The sequence below is a fragment of the Lethenteron reissneri genome, chromosome 24, assembly GCF_015708825.2.
Source record: "Lethenteron reissneri isolate LAM-NWPU_2019-01 chromosome 24, ASM1570882v1, whole genome shotgun sequence".
NCBI lineage: Eukaryota > Metazoa > Chordata > Hyperoartia > Petromyzontiformes > Petromyzontidae > Lethenteron > Lethenteron reissneri.
The window spans coordinates 20,099,115-20,118,873 of record NC_083802.1 but is presented as its reverse complement, the minus strand read 5'-3'; the positions used below and the strand labels follow the sequence as shown (position 1 = coordinate 20,118,873).

The window sequence follows — 19,759 nt, the reverse complement described above, 5'->3', positions numbered from 1 at the left end:
CTTGGGATACGACGTCCTTGCTTGGGATACGACGCGCTTGCTAGAACTTGTATGGGTCGGGATGAGTCACCGCGTACAGTACCCGCGTACACAATCCTGTTACGGCTATAACACGCCGTAACAGTATTGTGTGGAATGACCAGACAATGTCACACTTCAGGAACATTATTAGATGAAGGCACAAATAAACTTTAATGGACAGGTTTTTAGTAAAACTCAAACCTGGCGCGCCTCAGCCAGGTTTGAAAAGAGAAAGAGAAAAAAACCCAGAATTTCAGCTTCCTGAAGTTTTAATGGGCGGGGACTCTCCTTCCAAAAAACAACATCTCCTCCTCCCCTCCCTCACCACCATCCTCTCAGCAAGGTAAAGTGATGTTACATTTTATTTTTTAATTCAATTTATTTTAATTTATGCATTTATTTTAATTTATTTATGTATTTTAGTAATAAGTAGTGTCTAAATTATTTTATACAACCCCATTAATGTTCAATATGCCATATAAAATATGATTTCTTATACTCTGGAACGGATTATTTCCTTTACCTTTATTTCTTATGGGAAATATTCCTTTAGTGTCCGTCACTTTACGGTACAAGTCCTCCTACCTTCTGGAACGAATTAACGACGTATACCGAGGTAGCACTGTATAGAGAAGTTAATATGTTGATGGTATCGTGTGGTAATGCTCCATCACATGTTTTAAATCTATTGCACCGTGAATATTGAACTGAAGCTTGACTTTAAAAAATGTTTTCGCAAATCAAATCGCAATATCTGTCAGAAAAATCGCAATTAGAGATTTTCCCCAAATCGTTCAGCCCTACTCTCTCCATCGCCATGCCAGGGCCTGCAGCCTCGCAGGGGACCACAGGGACGATCGGCTCCCTGTACGCTTGGGAACTTGCGTAGGGTAGTTCATTGAGTTGTTTTAGCGTTTTAAATTGTTGCCTGCAAACAAAACGTGAAATATTTATTATTGGTTTGTCTTACACATATATCAAGTTTATTTTGTTTAACCAGGTGAGAACTATTAAAATAAAAGTCCAGCCCTGTGTGTGCATGTGTGCGTTTGTGTGCTTATTGGAAAGTACCACGCGGTTGCTGGTGAGCCCTGCTACTGGTGGCTTACGGTGGCTGCCGCTGATCAATGACAGTGGAGTGCGCTGTGTGGGTTGAACGTTCGCATGTGGCCATCGGTTAAGTCCAACTGAATTAAATTATTGGTTTAATGACTTTTGAAATCAATATTCAATTAATAACTTAACCGTTATTGATCAACAGCCCTACCGATGTGTGTATAGTGACTTGTCGGTGGTGATGTGCGCGTGCATTTAGATTGGGAGTCGCAGCAGCGTGTACTCTCCCGAGAGCACCGTGCGCAAGACCGGTTCCTACATCTACGAGGAGTTCATGCCCACTGATGGCACCGACGTCAAGGTGGGAGACAATTCCTGTAACAGACATCTCCAAAATAAGTGGCGTCCTTTGTATCGTGTGCAATGCCGTCCTGAGGTGTATATAAGGCCACACGGGGGATTTGTGTGTTTGCCCTTACTAATGCACGACACACGTGCCGGGCAGGTGTACACGGTGGGGCCGGACTACGCGCACGCGGAAGCGCGCAAGTCTCCCGCGCTCGACGGGAAGGTGGAGCGCGACGCCGAGGGCAAGGAGGTGCGCTACCCGGTCATCCTCAATGCCCGCGAGAAGCTCATCGCCCGCAAAGTGTGCATGGCCTTCAAGGTAGGAGCGAGATGATCCGTATTAGGTGTGCGCTTCCTGTCGTCTTGGCCGTTTCCTGTTTGGCCACAGGCGAGGCCACAAGCGAGGCCCTGACGTCGCATCCTCGTGTGCGGTCCGCAGCAAACGGTGTGCGGGTTCGACCTGCTGCGCGCCAACGGCAACTCGTACGTATGCGACGTCAACGGCTTCAGCTTCGTCAAGAACTCCATGAAGTACTACGACGACTGCGCCAAGATACTGGGGTGAGCGGCGGCGCAATGCTCCACCGCGCGGCACGGTATCACGCAACGTGGCAACACAATGCAAGACGCCGTGGGGAAAACACAGCAGGAGGCAACACATTGTAATAGAGCACTGGAACACATGACAGCGCAACCTGACACACCGCAGCACGACATGATGGTTGTAAATCCTGGCGCAGCCACCACCTGACAAGTGTGCATCGATCGCTGGACACAAGAACATGCTTGATAATCCCATAGACGTGCGATCCCTGTATAGCGCCTACTCTTAACACGAGCCTTACCCCTAATCCTAACCCTAACACCACTCACTTACCCTCAATCATAATCTTAACTGTGTTCCTAACCTTTGCTCCGAACGTACGAAGGGTTTTTGGTGTCGCATTATTTTCCATTAAGCCATTCTCTGGGCTCTGTAACCGCTTCCCTGCCCCGCCGTACGTTGTGATTAAGAAGGCCTCGGTGGCCGGAGGGCGATCACGAGCTTTGCGATTAGGTGGGCCTCGCTTATCCTCGTAATCTTGTAAAGCGGCACCCACTATGTTCCCTGCTATGGACGTTGCCTGGGATGTGAAATGAAGACCGGGGTGATTCATGGGGAGTGCGATTCAATCCGCTGTGCGCTGCCTCTTGTCTGCGTGTGTCGCAGAAACATAATCATGCGCGAGCTGGGCTCGCAATTCCACATCCCGTGGTCGATCCCCACGGAGGCGGAAGACATCCCCATCGTGCCCACCACCTCCGGCACCATGTGGGTACTGCGTCGCTGCTGGCACCGCACCCGCACCACCTGCCCCAGCTGCTGCTCGCTAAAACCTTAGTGCTGCACCGGTCACTTATTACCGTAGTCGCTCATTACCAATGCCGCTCACGGGTACGGTCATTCATTTTCAGGGTTCCTGTCCGTTGTTCTCTGTCAGTGATACATGTGCACGCATAGTGTTTGTGATTGCGATTATGTATGCACGTGTGTGTGTGCTTGTCTGTATGTGTGTGTTGTGAGGAGTGATAGCGCAGTGGTTAGCGTGATGCATTTCGAACCCGACAACCCAAGTTCGATTCTCGCTCACGGCCAACACCAGTGACGACTATCTGAACCAGTCCTGGGTATCCCCTAGGTCGACTTAGCCTCAAATGAGTACTTCTCGTGGTGTGTAAACATTACCACTGGGAAGACAAAGGCGGCCGGGTGTGGTGTTGGCCAGCCACCTCCTCGTCTGCCGTGCCGGCCTTCATAGGTGCTCGCTAACGGCACTTGTCCCAACAGTATGTTAAGGCTATACATGAGATCTTTGTCTTTGCATCTGCAAATGATCTCAGTAAGTCCACCCATAACACCTGGCATGTCCCGTGATTTCCTTCCAGTGAGCCTTCACGTAAAAGCCTCAGAGTACACCTAGCCTGGCATAAGTGCTGTTGTTATGTCATCGGCACTTCTGGGCGAACTGCGGTCCTTACCGTATCTGTTATTTGTGCGCGCGTGTCTGTGTGCCGTGCACGTGAGCAGGATGGAGCTGCGGTGTGTGATTGCCGTGATCCGGCACGGCGACCGAACCCCCAAGCAGAAGATGAAGATGGAGGTCCGGCATCCACGGTGTGTGCCGCCCCCCCCCCCCCCCCCCCTGCATGGCCACCACATTAAACCGGCTCCTTCAATCAACAACCGCACTCTGTGATAATGACAGACTCGTATCCCGACAGCAACATTACCGGCACGCGGTTGAGGGGAACCCGTGCCTGGCATAACCGGGGAATGCTTGGCCACCGACATGAACTCACTCTAAAATGTGTACCGCTACTGGACAGATAAAGGTGGTTGGGCTTGGTGGCCACCATTCCGTTCACTTGCGTGTTGATTGTACCCACCTTAATAGGTGCTCCGTAACAACACTTGCCCGTGCTAAATGGGTGTCGTCGCATCGTGCATGCTCCTCGTGTGTTTGAATGCTGGGCGCCAGGTTCTTCGAGCTGTTCGATAAATACGAAGGCCACAGAACGGGGAAACTGAAACTGAAGAAACCCAAGCAGCTGCAGGTCAGTGTCCATACTAAGCAGCGCATGCACCTCCACCGCCACCAGCTGTGCCACACCGTCACCATAAAGCAGTTGTAGTTGGTGCCTGCACATGTGTGGTATGCCGCCGATGTGTAATCTTGCGTGTAATGGTTGTTGCGGTTGGTGAAGATGGTTGTTGTGGCTTGTCATTGTGGTGTGGTGTGTCACACACAGGGTGTTGTGGAATGTGGTAGCGTGTATCGTTGGTGTGGCCTAGTGCGTCATGTGTGTTGTGTTGTGGAACGGCGTTTTGGCCCACGGAGTGTTGTGCAGTGCGGTGTGAGGCCCTGCATTTTATCGTGAACGACTAATTTACACATTTTGGCGCATCGCTTGGGGTGTGGCATGGAGCTAGCCACAGCATGGTGGAGTTGGGCGTGGTGCAGTGTGCCACGGTGTGGCACAGTGTGGCACGGCATGGCGTGGAGTGTAATGTGGAAGTGGTGGCGTGACCCACAGGAGGTGCTCGACATTGCACGGCTGTTGCTGTCTGAGCTCGATCAAAAGAACGACACTGAGATCGAGGAGAACAAAGCCAAGCTTGAGCAGCTCAAGACCGTCCTGGAGATGTGAGTGGCCGCGCTTCACGATTCATAGCCGCAGCAGCACACCGCACGTACGCGCCGTCACGCTGACGCGCACGTGGCACGTGGGCATGCTGGGCTAGAGCAGCACTCGGACACGCACGTACGCGCACGCACGTACGCGCACAAGCATCCACCCGTGCCCTGTTGCGGTCGTGTGTGCGCGCATGCACACATCGCTCGCCTGCAAGGCGTGCGCATGCCCATCGTGTAACGTGCGCAAGTTGATTCATACGCGCACACCCACTCGCACACGTCCACCCACTCGAACGCGTCCCACTTGAGTTTATTTTGTTTTAACCTGGGTGGGAAGTCGAGAGACCAGAAGAGTCTCATTTGCAAGAGTGACCTTGGTCACCAAATTTACTCTGTGGGATAAAAACAAAACACAGCAATGAGAATAAAACGTGATCACAACATAACTATCACGTTACAGGAGGAATAGAATTTACTGCACAATTTGTACACTGGCATTAAATGAGATAACATTTTGTCGAACGTAAGTCGGCTTGCTTTGTTTGAGCCGCCCCAAACGAAAGAGGGAGCTCGAGCGCCGCGGGAACCCGGGGGGCGGCTGTCGCTGCGCTTGGCGCCTTTGTGCACGGAACGTCTCTCATTAAACGTGGCGTGCCCGACTGCCTCCCTGCACTCGTTACGGAGCGAGACGTTCCGATCAGCCCCTGGCTGAGATTGCCGTGCGATCATGTCACAAAACGCACAGGGACCGTTTTATCAGAAGGGACATTTACTTTGCGTGTTTGTTCAGTTCTTTTTTTATGTGCCTTATGCAGCAGCGCAGCCGTTAGATGTCCATTTGTAAGTAATTCAGCTGTTCGGTTGCTTTGACAGTTGGTGAATTGCAGACGCACCCCACCCTCCGCCATCATGTGTTATATTAGAGGCTGTGCCAGGTTATTTGGTCCACGGTTTGGAGTTCGTAGCCGCAGTCGTAGACAGAAGTGTCTTTGATTTTTTTCACTTGATGCATTAGGTATCCGCATCTTCCGCATCTGTTCTGTTGACAAAAGAGAACAACTCCAAACAGGAAATGCCTCCCCAAACAGGAAATACCTGCCACAGCAAGGAACCATCTTGATAAGCCGTGCAGATCCACGGGAGAATTTTCGTGCTCGCATGAGTGGTTAGCGCGTCATGGTCAGAGGGCTGTCGCTCGAGTGGGTGCGGTGAGTGGTTAGGTCCCTGTGTGATCGTGGTTGGTGGTCAAAGCCTGCACACTTGTTGGGGTTGTTTATAACGAACACTGCGGTCGCGGACGGGACTTTAGTGGTCACGGTCGCTGCGTCGACGGTTGCGGTTGACGAATGGCATTTGCACAGTGGTGGTTGTGATTGGGGGCCCACGTGTTTGGCTGTTGGGCGTGCGTGGTGCCAGCTGGTTCAACGAAGATGCCAGCCACGAGAGATGTCGATGTCCTTGCTGCTGCCTGCACGGTGACCCCGAGGGCTTGATTGCATGGTAATTATGTCATGTGGTGAGATGATAATTACCATATGCGCGTTCACATTGTGCCGTGGAGCACACTACTGCATCAGCATTTAGCTTCCGAAATGAAGTTGCCCAGGCAACCGGGACATTGTTGAGTCAAACGTGATAATTATGAAAGAAATTACTATGCTAATTATCCTGAGCCACTTCCATTAAACAAGGCCGTTAATGGTAGATGAAGGAAATAACGAGCCATTTGGGATGCCTCGTGTCCAGTTTTAGCAGAGGACTGGTGTGCATACACATAATGTGTGGTGTGTGTGTGTGGTATGCGTGTGTGTTTTATACGTGCGTGTGCTTTTGTCTGCTTTTTCAGCACTTACAGTGCTGTTGAGCGCTTAGATTTTCACATCCCTGTCCTGTCCACAACTTTACCACTTAACGCCCGTGACATTTCAACGGTGCTTGTGTCAGGTTAGGTGCGCTTTGAGACCACACGAATTTCAAAGCCTCATTGGCAAGAGGTTGCGCCACAGTGGTATTATGGATTGACACCACTGCCACATGCACCTTACTCTCGCACACTCCCTACTCTTCCTGCGCCAGACTCGCCGTCTCACACTCCCTACACCACATTCCCTGTTCCACTCTCCCCTCTCTCTTTCCCGCACTCCCTGCCCCACACCTCCCACACTTTCCGTCTCACACTCCCTGTGCTGTCCACGCTTTTCTGTGGTTACGTTTCCCAGGTAAAGAAGCGCCTTCAGCGGTAGCGAGCGCGGCCAACGTGACGCGCGACGCCGCATTTAGCGGACGTGTGGCCGCGCGTTCTATTTGCGGGGCCCCGTTGGCTGCTCGCCCCCGTCCATGGGGAGGGTCCCACACGTGGGCCGGTCGCGTTTCTCCACCACGTCACTCCCTCCACCACTAACGATCGCCCCTTTACGTCATAGAATCCATTCTCATTAAAACGCGACGCGCGCACCTTGCCCGCCGACCCCCGTGCGTCTTTGCCGCCCACGTCCCAAGGTTAACGAATCACGTGCTGCTCAGACGCCACCCGGAGCACTGGCGGCCTCCGTGCCTGCGCCGCCACTGCCCCCCTACACACCCCCCGCCCCCCCGCCCCGCCTTGCCGGTGCCCCTCGACGGGTTCCTGTGGTACCCACCGGCACCCCCTCCCCCGTCCCCGTGCTTCCTCTGTTCTGACTGCCCCGCCGTGCTGCCCACAACCCCCCCTCTCCCCCTCTCCCCTGCAAAGGGAGACCAGTGTTAAAGGCTGCCAGTGTGACCTCGCAGAGTCTGCAATCGTTGTCGACAGCGAAAGGTTTCCGCATTCTCTGTAATGACTGTGGCTTTTTTGCCGTTCTGTCAGTTTATACCATGGAAAACTTGACTGCTGGTAGGTGTCTTCTTTAAAATGAACCCTCATCAGTGCTCATTCCCTTCGCCGTCTCTCCCCGTTCACATTCTGACCTCTCAAATTCACGGTTTCATTAGTCCTGCCTCCAGCGAGTGTAGAAAAATGCTGTGCCTGTGTTAACAGCGACTGCGCATTATATGGTAACCGTAATATTCTGCAATCCCGAGGTACTGTGACGGTACACTCATTCATGTGTGTGTATATACGCATGTGTATGTGCTTATATACACACACACACACACGCGCCATGCCGTCGAGTGGCTATCGACACGGCCATTTCCGTGGGTGTCACATGCCAGGCCAAGTGCCGTTGGCTCCGGCTCCCAATTTACCATTGTAAAGTCCACTCCAGGTTTTACCATCCCACCAGTGCCATCGAACCCCATGACGTGGTTGAGGGCAAGGTGGGGCTGGATGAGATGGAGCTGGATAAGGTGGGGCTCCAGGGCGCAGAGCGTGCGTGAAGCCCCGATTCCCGCGCTCCGGTCCTCGCAGACCCCCGCCTCCTCGTTAGTCCGGACGTCTCGTCTCGGCCGCCGTTGGAGCTGACGGCGTCAGAGCTGCTAAATCTTGCCTCGACAGCAACATCGCAGCGCTGCCACCGCTCGTTACGTCTGCTTTGACAGCTTAATTGGCCGTTAATACGGTTACAATTCGACTGCATTAAACTGAGCAGCTCGCCCTACTCGCCCAGCGTTTACAAGTCGATGTGAATTGAATCTTGTTATAAAAAGGCAGAGGGAAACCTGGAGTGGATTTCTTTGGAGGCGGGAAGCGGATGGAGGTTGTGGCGCTGGAGGCGGCTCCATCTTGGCTGTTGTGTTGACCACGCGAGCACTGGCTGCTGGCCGTTGTCCCCCCGTCTCCATGCGTGCGCTGTGCCCTTCCAGAGCGGCTGTGCTTTCCATGGTATAAGCCAGCGGTGGCTGTCTGCATGTCCTGCCCACACTGCCCTGCCCTGTCTTGCCTTGCCTGCCCCCCCACCCCCCACCACTCCATGCCCATGCCGTGCTGTGAACTGTGCTTTTTCCTTGCCCGTTTGCCACCCTGCATCGGTGCCCTGCCCTGCAGTTTCATTGCCGGCCTTGCCCACTCCCACCAGTGACATTGATACGTTGTCGTGCCATGTCATGCCATGCCCTCTCGTGTGCCCTCTGCCCCTTTCCATGCCTCCATTCATTCTTCATCGCTCCCCCCCCATTGCCTGGCCTCTGTCTCAGACCACTGCCCCCCCACCTCCCCTTCAGTATAAGTGCGTCCGCCTCACCCTCGGCCCATCCCACATCACACCGAGCTGGTACTGTCCCGACCCTGGCCACCCTCAAGTTCAGATGATGAATGCGGGGCTCCTTACACAGCACCCACACGGTGTGTAGTGTGTGTTGTGCAAGGTATGGGGTATGGTATGTGATGTGTGGTGTGTTCGTGTAGTGTGCAGGGTGTGGTGTGCAGGGTGCGGTGTGTGGTGTGCAGGCTTCAGTGTGTGTAGTGTACAGTGTGCGGTGTCATGTAAGGAGCCCCAAACACAACTCCCTCTGTCACCAAACACAGGGCTGCTCTGCAGCCACTCCTGCAGTGTGGCCTCCTATAACAACATCAATATAATATTAGTACGATTAACACTTGTTGTACATTTGGAACTGATGCATTCTATTCCCTTACTGAAGTTAACGTTCCTCGTATGCGTGGTGTGAGATGCCGTGAGTAACCCATGTTAAATAAAGCTTCAGTCGTGAAGTGATGAGCGTTTAACCCCCTCCAGCCGCGGTGACGTCCTCACTGCAGCACACACACGCACGTGCCCACAACTACACGCCCCCAGCTGTGACCACCACCACGTCTCGTGACCTCCTCACGTGTGTCCATAGCCTTCCGCACGCGTTTGGCACCGTCTCCGTGTGTCCGTAGCTCCCACCACTTGACCACAGACGTGTGAACGTGACCGTGTCCACAGGTGCATGACCATCACCATTACACGGGCCAGTGTTGCCAAGTCGGTGATTGTTTTCATGACGAATCGAGTAACTTTTTTGGATCTCTCCAGCAATAAAGAAGTTGACAGCGATGAGCGAAAATACCCACCGACTTTTTGGGATGAGGTCTTTATGCAGATTAAGGAGATATTTCGGTCCACTTGAAGACGCTGTTCCGTGAGCTATACTGCTCCTGCAGTATCACCCAGATAACGGAGTTTCGGGCAATGGCTGTTCTTCACAGCAGGTTTAGGAACCTGACTCAGCTTACCGAGTGTAATGCTTGGTAAATTGTCGAGTGGCATATTTTTGACAAATTTGGAATTTCTGCCTTGTCACGTCCAGTGACATTTGAGGTTCGTTTGACGACGTTTCACATTGACGAGCTGGCAAGAGCAAGCTTACGTCACTGCCTCTTGACACATGTCCGTGACCAGACTCACGTGATCATCGCCCTCGTCTACGTGACGGCCAACTCGTGTACATGACTGGTCACGTGAGACCGCCCACACACGCGTATGTGACCACACACGTGCGTTGGTGACGGTAAACACACACGTGAAGTGACCGCACATGCACACGCACACACATGCACGTGACCGCACACACACACGTCCACGTGACCCGCGAGCTGTGCGGGACGTATGCCACACTCGGCGCGCCGCACGCGGTGATGCCGATGCGACTTGCGATGGGAGACCTGGGGCCTCGCCGCCCTCTCACCCGCCCACCCGCGCCCGTGTGCAGGTACGGACACTTCTCGGGCATAAACCGCAAGGTGCAGATCACCTATCTGCCCCACGGGCAGCCGCGCACCTCCAGCGAGGACGACGGTAAGGCCCCTCGCAACCCTCGACCCCAGCATGCGGGAACCCCCGAACCCTTAGGAGAACTCCCTGAGCCCTTGTTGTAACCGGGCCTGAGAAGGTGGCTGTCTCCTGCAAGGTGACGCCCTACGGGATGATTTTTGTGGAGACCTTGTCCGTTTTATTTCGTCTGAACCCTTATAAAGTGTCCCCTTCCAACCATGCCTGGCCACCGCTTGGCCCCCTTGCCTCATGCTATTCCGTGACCCCCATTACTTCGTGCGCCCCATCCTCTTTGTCAAGTTCCCCATGTGACCTCATTGCTCGTCAACCGGTTGTGGTTGTGGGCCGAGGCGTGATGGTTGCGTGGTGGTAGTGGTGGTGGCACGGAACATAGTTGCAGTGGCACAAAGTGTAGTTGCGGTTCTAACGGCAGGGCGTGGTTGCGTGCATGTCACTGCTATGTGTGACGGCGCGGCTGTGCGGGCACCACAGACGTGCGCAAGGAGGAGCCGTCGCTGCTGTTGGTGCTCAAGTGGGGCGGGGAGCTGACGCCGACGGGACGCGTGCAGGCCGAGGAGCTGGGCCGCGCCTTCCGCTGCATGTACCCAGGCGGGCAGGGTACGTACACACATCGCACTCACACACCACACTCACACCGCAATCACACACCATGCTCTCACCACCCTCACACACCGGTGTACATATGCCATGCAGGCATGCACCATGCATGCATACAGCACCTGCATTCACACACCGTGCATGCACCTGTGCTCACACACCCCATACCCCAACATATTCACACAGCACATCAACAGAATCATATAAAAAAACGTTATATGCACGATAGAGTACACACCAGTGCAACTCATTTTGCGTAAATAACTACAAAATAGACACACACAGCATCACATAAAGACATGTGGACCCTCATCTTGCTGTACAGTGGGGACATGAATACACACATGTTCCATTATCACCACACACACACACACACATCTATATCCTCACCAAACAAACTCCATCATCATCACCACACACACAGCACCACATCTATATCACACGCACATACACACTCCATCATCACACACAATTTCATACAAACATATAGACTATCACCATCATCACCATACTTTCAGTGCCAGAAACACCATTATCACACACACACACACGTCCCACCATTACCACACACACAAACGCACGCACAGCTTCACAGCACGCACACGCACGCATGTTGGGTTCCACTAACTGACGTGCGGTGAGGGTGTTACCGGACGGCATGGGTGACCGCGTGGGTGACTGTGTGGGCATGCTCACCTTAACCCCCCCCCCCCCCCCCGGTGGTGGCGCTCCTCCCCCTCACAGACCCCCTGGAGTGTGTAACACCACCTTTGCTCACAGATGACGGTGGGTAAACCTCTCTGTCGGTCTCCGTTTGCTGATTCCACCACTAATCTCTCCCCAATTGCAGCCCTTTGCTTGACAAACGTGACGCAATCTGAGATGCCCGCGTGAATCTTGACGAGCGGCGATGATTCTTGACGGCCAATTGGGCCTCCGTGTTCTGCGAGGTGCGTGTGGGGCGAGCGGGCGTCCCCGTGATTGCCTCCCTGTGCTTGCTTTACCTGCGCGAGGAGGGAGTGAGCGAGAATCTTGCTTCCCTGGACGCTTCGTGTCTGAAACTCTTCGCTACCAATACCAGCTTTCTTCTCAATTCATCTCTTTGTGTTTCCAGGGATGATGATTATGTGTGATGGCATTTGTAACCCCTAAACCTTTGAGTCCCTTAAAGCAGCAATCATTGTTCGCTCGTGATTTCGAGCGTCCCACCCACGTGCCTTATGTTGGCTCCACGAGTGCCGCGTGTCCGCCCCGTCCTCCCCTGAGTTTTCTGTCTGTGGCTCGTTTTTTTGGCTGCAGCTGTTGGCACCCAAGGGCACAACGAGTGGAACTTCCATGCCTGGGCCGGGGAAGCTGCTTTTCCCATCCGCTAATTGCCCCGACCTGGCTGTCTCATTAAAACCACTTCACAGCATTAATTGCTGAGCCCCGCGCGGGTCCGCTGTCCCCAGGGTAACAGAGTGCGTTGGTTTCCGTGTTGTTATTCGCACTCGTCGCGCCCATCTCTCGTCCCGGGCTCCTGTTGCTAGGCAAAACCGCCACGTATTGCCTACTCTACGACAGCTCTGCTCGCCGGAAGGACACTCCTTCTCTTGTGGTGTCTGAAACGCTCCCCCCACTGGCCGTCCGTCCGCGCCGCTGGCCCGCTCGTGTGTCGTCACGGGACGCTTATTGGTTTTCTGTCCGTCTGTCTGCACGACTGTGCGTTGCTGGTAACGCAGCTCCCTCGCTGTGTGCCGAAACCTTAATCTCGGCGCGCCGGGTTGTGACATAGCAAGGCAGCAGCGGCCACACTTGAGTCATTAACGCGGTCCCTCTGAGCCCTGCACAGCTTGTGTTTTTATAGAATATATCCATCTTAGTTTTGTAAAGTGTCAAAACACTGCGTAGCGCTTTGGAGGGAGCCGGACGGCACTGTGGTGACACTACCTTACTCGCAATCTGATGATTGAGAATTGAAATCTCGGGTTGGAAGTCAGCTCAGCCCATTCACTCTGTGGGGTAAATAAAGTATGTTCCACTTTGGGAGATGTCAACAGTGGCCGTCCTGTGGAGAGACTGCCCACCGCCGTGGAAATGTTGAATTTCCACCACTGGCTGAGGGCTACCAAGATGGGTGAGTGCCACCCCATGCTCGTTTCATAACAGCGTCGCTCGCACTTGGAAAGAAAAATCGAGATACAATTGTATTTCAAGTGAAATCTTTTTCACTTGAAATATGACGTTTTCAAGTGTGTACATGAGGTGTCTAATTTTAGAGGCGGTGGTCATCAGAAACAAGGAAGGACATTTAAATTGTCGGCACTGCCATTGTACACTGCAGGGGGGGCGTGGGGGGGGGGTCCCCGTGCCGTGAGCGTGAATGTTACCCCCTCGCCTGTGAGCAGAAAACCTGATGTCACCGTGCCCTGGGACATGCGGCTCGGCTATATCTGCGGTATCGCCACCTCCGTGCCCCAAACATAACCCCTGATCCTTTCTTCTGACCTCGTGACCTCTTGTGCCTTTCCTGTGTGACCTTTTAGTGGAGGGTAGAGGCAGGTGTGGGTGCGAGTCGCCTATCAGCTGCGGTAAGCCCTCTCTCTGTCCCTCTCCACCAACTCCCTCCGCCTTTTCCGTCCCTCCGTCTCTCCCTCGCACCGCCTCTCCCTCCCTCCGTCTCCCATTAACCCGGTGTGATGCGCCCGGTGTGCACGCACACGCGCACGCTCGTGGTGCGCGACGTGACAGAGGCGGCTCTTAACAACCGTTTGCCTTAACGGGGCTTTTCCCAAGGGAGCCATTTCCTAACGATCAATTCCTCTTGCAGCCCTTCTCCCTGACGCTGGCTCACGCGGCTGGCGCGAGCGCTCACTCTCGCTCTTGTGCCCTCTATTTACATTTCCAGGAGCTTTTCTTCCGTGCCTTCTGCCCTCCCGGTCTTTTGTACTAATCTCAGAACCCCTTGGGACGAGCATCCCACATCATCGCTCATGGCACCCGTGAGGAGTTGTCGTGAGTGCCGCCCCGCACTGCAGCCGTAGAGACACCATTTCGCACGCAAACTCTCGCGTGGAAAATGACGTCTCTCGCTCATGGTCGCTGGTTGACTGTAGACCTCCGCTCCCCCGGCGATGGATGATAAAATTACTTTGTTGGAAATCAAGTGTATTGTTTTGTGATTAGACTGATCCCCATCATAGGCATGTGGAATGGTCACCAGATCACCAAGCAGATTAGCACTATCCTGAGCTTGTTTAAGCAGGGAGACACTTGATTTATTTTTTACTATTTCTGAAAATGCCTGACTACTGGTGGCTGGATGTCTGGATGACAAGGTGGCAGGGTGACATTGTAGCAGGGTGGCATAGTGATATAATTACAGGGTGGCAGAGTGGCAGAGTGGCAGGGTGGCGGTGGCAGGGTGGCAGAGTGGCAGGGTGACCGCGTGGCGGTGGCAGGGTGGCAGCTGGCTGGCGGTGTGAGAGCGTTGCCCGCGCGCTGCACTCGGTGTCTCCAACCCTCCCCTGTGCAATGCACACGGCGTTGCTCTCCTGTATAATACCGCAGTTTTAATGCCCCCTGGATATTGCTTTCATACAACTCACTCCTGCAATGTCCATGTGTAGCGTTACGCCATATATTATGTGTATATATATAAAAATAATGGTGATGAAAGTAATGCTAGAGGCAGTAAAAGACGTTTTGTGCGGTGATAGGTTCCACATTTTCCGCGTCGTGTTTTTATTTTTTATTGTCTCCCGCTGAACGGCTCGTAAAACATTTGCTACATTCGCATGCGGGAGTGATTAAATAACCCGTCGAGATTTCAATATCAATTATTGTGCCGCAGGATTTATGACTCGGAAAGTCAAGGGCACGCATACTGCCGTCTTCGAAAATGGGATAACGTTCAAAGTTTCCGAAGAAAAACCCTTGCCTTGCGTCTCTAGGATAGACTGTTGACAGACCCTGTGAACGCCCTGCATCGTGTATGATTCACCTGGCCTTGTGTTAAAGCCATCTTCTGCCTTGCTCGCCTGGACTTAGCAGTCCCAAGTCCGCAATGTTTCGTGTGTAAGCCATTTCTTCTGTGCCGTCTGTATATTTTGTCCATAATAGAGGATTTTTGAGTTAGATCGCGTAAATATAGATGTGTCGTTAAACCTGCCACCACCCGACACAGCCAATGAGTAAGGTTTGTCACGTAAATAAAACATGTAAATGTGTTCCTAGTCCAGCACTCCGGTGTGTAGGAGAGTAAACCCACAACATTTACAATTCGAGTACGATGTTTCGCCGGAAATTACAAAGTTTGCTAATTGGCTGTGTTGGGTGGTGGTGGGTTGAAGGACACATTTATATTTACGCGATCTAACCCAAAAAAACCTAATGGATAATATTGGTCGCGAAAGCCTCCTCCGTGTTAAACTGTATATTTTAAATCGGCCAAGTTTGTGTCTTCTATAAAAACCCTGTTCTCTGTGTGCGTCTTGTGCTGTCCGTCCACTCACCCCTGTGTTCTGTGTGTAAGCCATTTGTTCGCAATCCGTTTTCTCTGTGTAATTCTTGTGTCCTGTGCAAGCTGTCGTTTTGTTGGAAATGCTCCTGCTCATGGTCCAGGTTATCATGAGCGTGCTCCTATGTGTGGTTGTGTGTGCGTGTGCGTGCATTCTGCACTGCCTGTGTCTTTTGCATGCATCTGCCTATGCCATGTGCATGATCCTCAGCACTGGATTCACCATCTTATTTGAAGGTGGTGTGTCTGTGTGAGTGTGTGCGTATGTATGCTTGTGTGGGATTTTCTCTGTGTGTTGTACATGTATGCACTTGTGCGAGCTTGTGTGTGTGTTCGGATGTATGCGAGCGTGAGCTTGTTTGTGAGCTTGTCTGCGTGTACGTGCGTGTGTGTCTACGTGCGTGTGTATCGGAGCAGGTGACTACGCCGGCTTCCCAGGCTGCGGGCTCCTTCGCCTACACTCCACCTACCGGCACGACCTCAAGATCTACGCCTCTGATGAAGGCCGTGTTCAGATGACGGCCGCGGCCTTCGCCAAGGTGAGGACCACACACACGTGGTAAGTACGCGCGTGCAGGCATACGCAAACCGTAGTCACCTGTAGAGATACGCACACGTGCCCACACATTCACGTGTACAGACACAAACACGCACTCGCAGGCAACCACACGTACCCACGCGTACGAACACGCATGCCAATGCTTGCGCGATCACACGAGCAAACTCTCACCGCATGTTTGTGGTGGTGCGTGCTCACAGGGCCTGCTGGCGCTGGAGGGGGAGCTAACGCCCATCCTGGTGCAGATGGTGAAGAGCGCCAACATGAACGGGTTACTGGACTCGGACCATGACTCGCTGAGCACGTGCCAGCAGCGCGTCAAGCAGCGCCTCCACGACATCCTGCAGAGGGACCGTGACTTCATGGACGACGATTACACCAAGGTGACGCCCACTCGCCCGCCCACCCACTCACTCGCCCGCTCGCTTGCTCGCCCACTCACCAATACCAACAACACATCTGCTCACATACACAACACATTTACTATTAGCATACCTGTCTATAAACTCACAACAACAAAAAAACACTCTTGAACATTCTTAACCACCACCACTGACAACATGCTCAATACCACCACCACTTTCAACAACACACTTAACTGTCTGCTCACTGACCAATAACATACATACCCGTTTGCTCACCCCTTACCACCACCATCACTTAATTCACCCACACGCGCACTCTCCACCACCACAGTGTATACTAGCTCGCTCACGTTGTCTTTCATGAGCCGCTGATGGTGGTGGTGCTGGTCCCTGTGTGCTAATGTGCCACGGTGTTTTGTGTTTCCGGTGGTCTTGCCCAGCTGGCTCCTACAGCCAGCGTCTCCGTCATTGCGTCGATGCGTTCCATCCGGAACCCCGTGCAGACCTGCAACCAGGTGTACACGCTCATCCAGAGCCTCACCTCCCAGATCCGCAAGCGCATGGAGGATCCAAAGTCTTCAGGTTTGTGTGTGGGCACGTGGTTTTGTGTGTGTGGGTACGTAGTTTTGTTTGTGTGGGCACGTGGGTTTGTGTGTGTGGGCACGTGGGTTTGTGTGGGCATGCGTGCTGTGAGTGTGATCTTGTATTCAAGTAAGCAAGTTATGAGACGGAAGAAACTCGCATGTCATCATGCCACGGTGAAATGTAATAAAGCTGCGTGTCCACGTTCCGTGCCAGCACCATTCCGTCAGCTTGGCACCGCTTCCCTCCTTGCAGACATCCAGCTGTACCACAGCGAGACGCTGGAGCTGATGCTGCGGCGCTGGTGCAAGCTGGAGAGGGACTTCAAGCTGAAGAACGGGCGCTACGACATCAGCAAGATCCCCGACATCTACGACTGCATCAAGTACGACACACAGCACAACGCCGCGCTGGCACTGGAGGATACCACCGAGCTGCACCTGCTGTCCAAGGCGTTGGCGGACATCGTCATTCCGCAGGTGCGGCTGCGATGCACGAGCTTGCATGCATGTGTGTGCGTGCGTGTGTGAGTGTGTGAGTGCGTGAGTGCGTGTGCGTGTGTTAGTGCATGAGATGATTTACCCTTTGCGGAGCTGATCTCAACGCAGCTGACTGGTGTGCGACGACACGTGTTGAATACGAGCAGCACAATAGAAATACGATCGCCGACGCTAATTATAGCGGTGATGAATCCTGGATACGACAGGGCACGTTGAACTCGACAGCTCCTGATTAACTGACGGAAAAGCGCTCGGCCCTGACGTAGCTCCATGGCTTTGTTTCCTTCGTCACTTGTGAAGCAACAGACGCCCTCTCCGTCACTTAGCGGTGTTGCTAGGACACTGCAGGAAAGGCGGGAAAGGCTGCCGGTGTTGATATATGCAATATTTTCGGCATGTGCCATGGTCGCTTTGTTCTGATTTATGTTTATTGCATTGCTGTACTTGAAATTATTTAAATAGCTTTGGTCATTTTGGTGACCTGGGTTTCTCTTGCAAATGCGACTCATCCTGGTCTCTTGACGTCTTACCTGGTTAATCAAAATTCACTTTAAACCAGACCTGTGCCGTGCATGCGTGCGTGCTGCCGGCTGCCATAGGAGTACGGCCTGAGCCGCGAGGAGAAACTGGACATTGCGTTCAGTTACTGCCAGCCACTCATCTGCAAGATCCGGTCGGACTTACAACGTACGCAGGACGACGACACGGTCAACAAGCTGCACCCACTGTAAGCACACACGCATGCCCCGAGAGAAGTGTGCACGCGGACACGAACCACGACAACAAAGCACCGTTGAAGGCTGCCATGGCGCACGAGGGGGTGGCCCGGTCCTCTTTCTTTCCCCAGCGCCGATGTTTATTTACCACACGAGGTACTCATTTAAAGTTGAGTTAACCCAGGAGAGTCCTGAGACTGGTTCAGATATTTGTCACTGACGGCCGTGAGTGGAAATTGGAAGTCACTGTGCCACCGCTGCTCCTCACACGCATAGATACACACAGAGATGCATACCCACGCACAGCTATGCACCCGCACACAGAGTGACACATGTGTAGAGGTACGAACAGGATACAGAGATCCCTGTAAACCTTACAGACTGTAGTGGCAAGTCCTGTGAGCGAGGACCTGTTCAGGCCGAAATTTCAAATTCCACGCTACCAGGTACTTGTTTAAGGCAGAGTCGACCTAGAGGAAGCTGATGATCAGTTCACAAGTTGGCCACTGCTATCGGTCGTGAGTGGGAATTGAACTCGGGAATCCTGGGTTCGTGATGCGGCACGTCACCCGCTCCTCGTCGGTTGTGCTAGCAGGGCCGCCTGCCGGGCGGCCGCCGCGTGGCCCGTGTGAGGCCCGTGTGAGGCCCGTGTGAGGCCCGTGTGAGGCCCGTGTGAGGCCCGTGTGAGGCCCGTGTGAGGCCCGTGTGAGGCCCGTGTGAGGCCCGTGTGAGGCCCGTGTGAGGCCCGTGTGAGGCCCGTGTGAGGCCCGTGCTCTGGCGGCAGGCCGGCGGCGCGCCCGTGTCGAGGGCGGCGGTGCAAGCGTGGGTGCGTGCCGTGTGCTTGGCCGCAGGTACTCGCGCGGTGTGATGTCGCCGGAGCGGCACGTGCGCACGCGCCTTTACTTTACCAGCGAGAGCCACATGCACTCGCTGCTGTCACTGCTGCGCTACGGGGGGCTGCTCGACGTGAGTGCAGACACGTGCACACGCACGGCAGTGAGCACGAGCACACACAAGTGGATGCTCACGCCTGCACACCTTGCTGTCTTCAAGCTGTGCATGTTATCAGAGTGCTCGTGGTGGTGGTGAATGTGGTGGTGATGCACGGGTGTATTGGTGCGTTTGTGGTGTGCATGTGGGGTTGTGTTGTTGTTGTTCTGCTTGATTGGTATTGGTGGTGAATGTGTGTATGGTATTGGTGGTGAATGTGGGTGTGGTATTGGTGGTGAATGCGAGTGTGGCTATTGATAGTCGTGAATGTGTGTGGTGGTGATGGTGAGTGTAAGTGTGGCGGTGATGGTAGTGAATGTGAGCGTGTGGTATTGGTGGTGAATCTGAGTGTGGTGGCGATGCGTGTGGTGGTACAGGAGGAGAAGGACGAGCAGTGGATGCGCGCGATGAACTACCTGAGCGAGGTGACGGAGCTGAACTACATGACGCAAATCGTCATCATGCTCTATGAAGACCCTAACAAGGTAGCTTGCTGCCCATATGGGTCTATCTGGCGCTCCTGGACGTGCGCGAGGATGGGGGCTGTTTGGGTGTTTGGCGCGTGCCGTCGTGGTGACTCGTGGTGCGCTGTGACGTATTGTCATGGTCATCACGCGTGTCGTGTTGGTGACGTGCGGTATCTTTAACACGCGGC

At 53.6% G+C, this 19,759-nt stretch overlaps 1 protein-coding gene across 12 annotated transcripts in view; it reads left to right on the top strand.

The window, feature by feature from the left end:
- LOC133346783 (inositol hexakisphosphate and diphosphoinositol-pentakisphosphate kinase 2-like) overlaps window positions 1-19,759 on the top strand; it is a 42,541-nt gene that overhangs the window by 8,373 nt on the left and 14,409 nt on the right. For 5 of the 12 annotated variants that reach the window (XM_061558655.1, XM_061558656.1, XM_061558654.1 and 2 more), the window contains exons 6-21: window positions 1,337-1,438; window positions 1,583-1,744; window positions 1,865-1,986; window positions 2,636-2,737; window positions 3,494-3,580; window positions 3,945-4,020; window positions 4,501-4,610; window positions 10,215-10,300; window positions 10,769-10,894; window positions 15,810-15,931; window positions 16,152-16,334; window positions 16,757-16,898; window positions 17,154-17,377; window positions 17,998-18,125; window positions 18,966-19,080; window positions 19,482-19,589. In XM_061558655.1, coding sequence (XP_061414639.1) covers window positions 1,337-1,438; window positions 1,583-1,744; window positions 1,865-1,986; window positions 2,636-2,737; window positions 3,494-3,580; window positions 3,945-4,020; window positions 4,501-4,610; window positions 10,215-10,300; window positions 10,769-10,894; window positions 15,810-15,931; window positions 16,152-16,334; window positions 16,757-16,898; window positions 17,154-17,377; window positions 17,998-18,125; window positions 18,966-19,080; window positions 19,482-19,589 — 1,995 coding nt within the window. Of the gene's footprint in view, window positions 1-1,336; window positions 1,439-1,582; window positions 1,745-1,864; window positions 1,987-2,635; window positions 2,738-3,493; window positions 3,581-3,944; window positions 4,021-4,500; window positions 4,611-6,017; window positions 6,102-7,332; window positions 7,399-10,214; window positions 10,301-10,768; window positions 10,895-11,638; window positions 11,681-13,419; window positions 13,465-15,809; window positions 15,932-16,151; window positions 16,335-16,756; window positions 16,899-17,153; window positions 17,378-17,997; window positions 18,126-18,965; window positions 19,081-19,481; window positions 19,590-19,759 lie in introns of all 12 variants that reach the window. The other 7 variants (XM_061558651.1, XM_061558650.1, XM_061558645.1 and 4 more) reach the window with 6 other exon arrangements.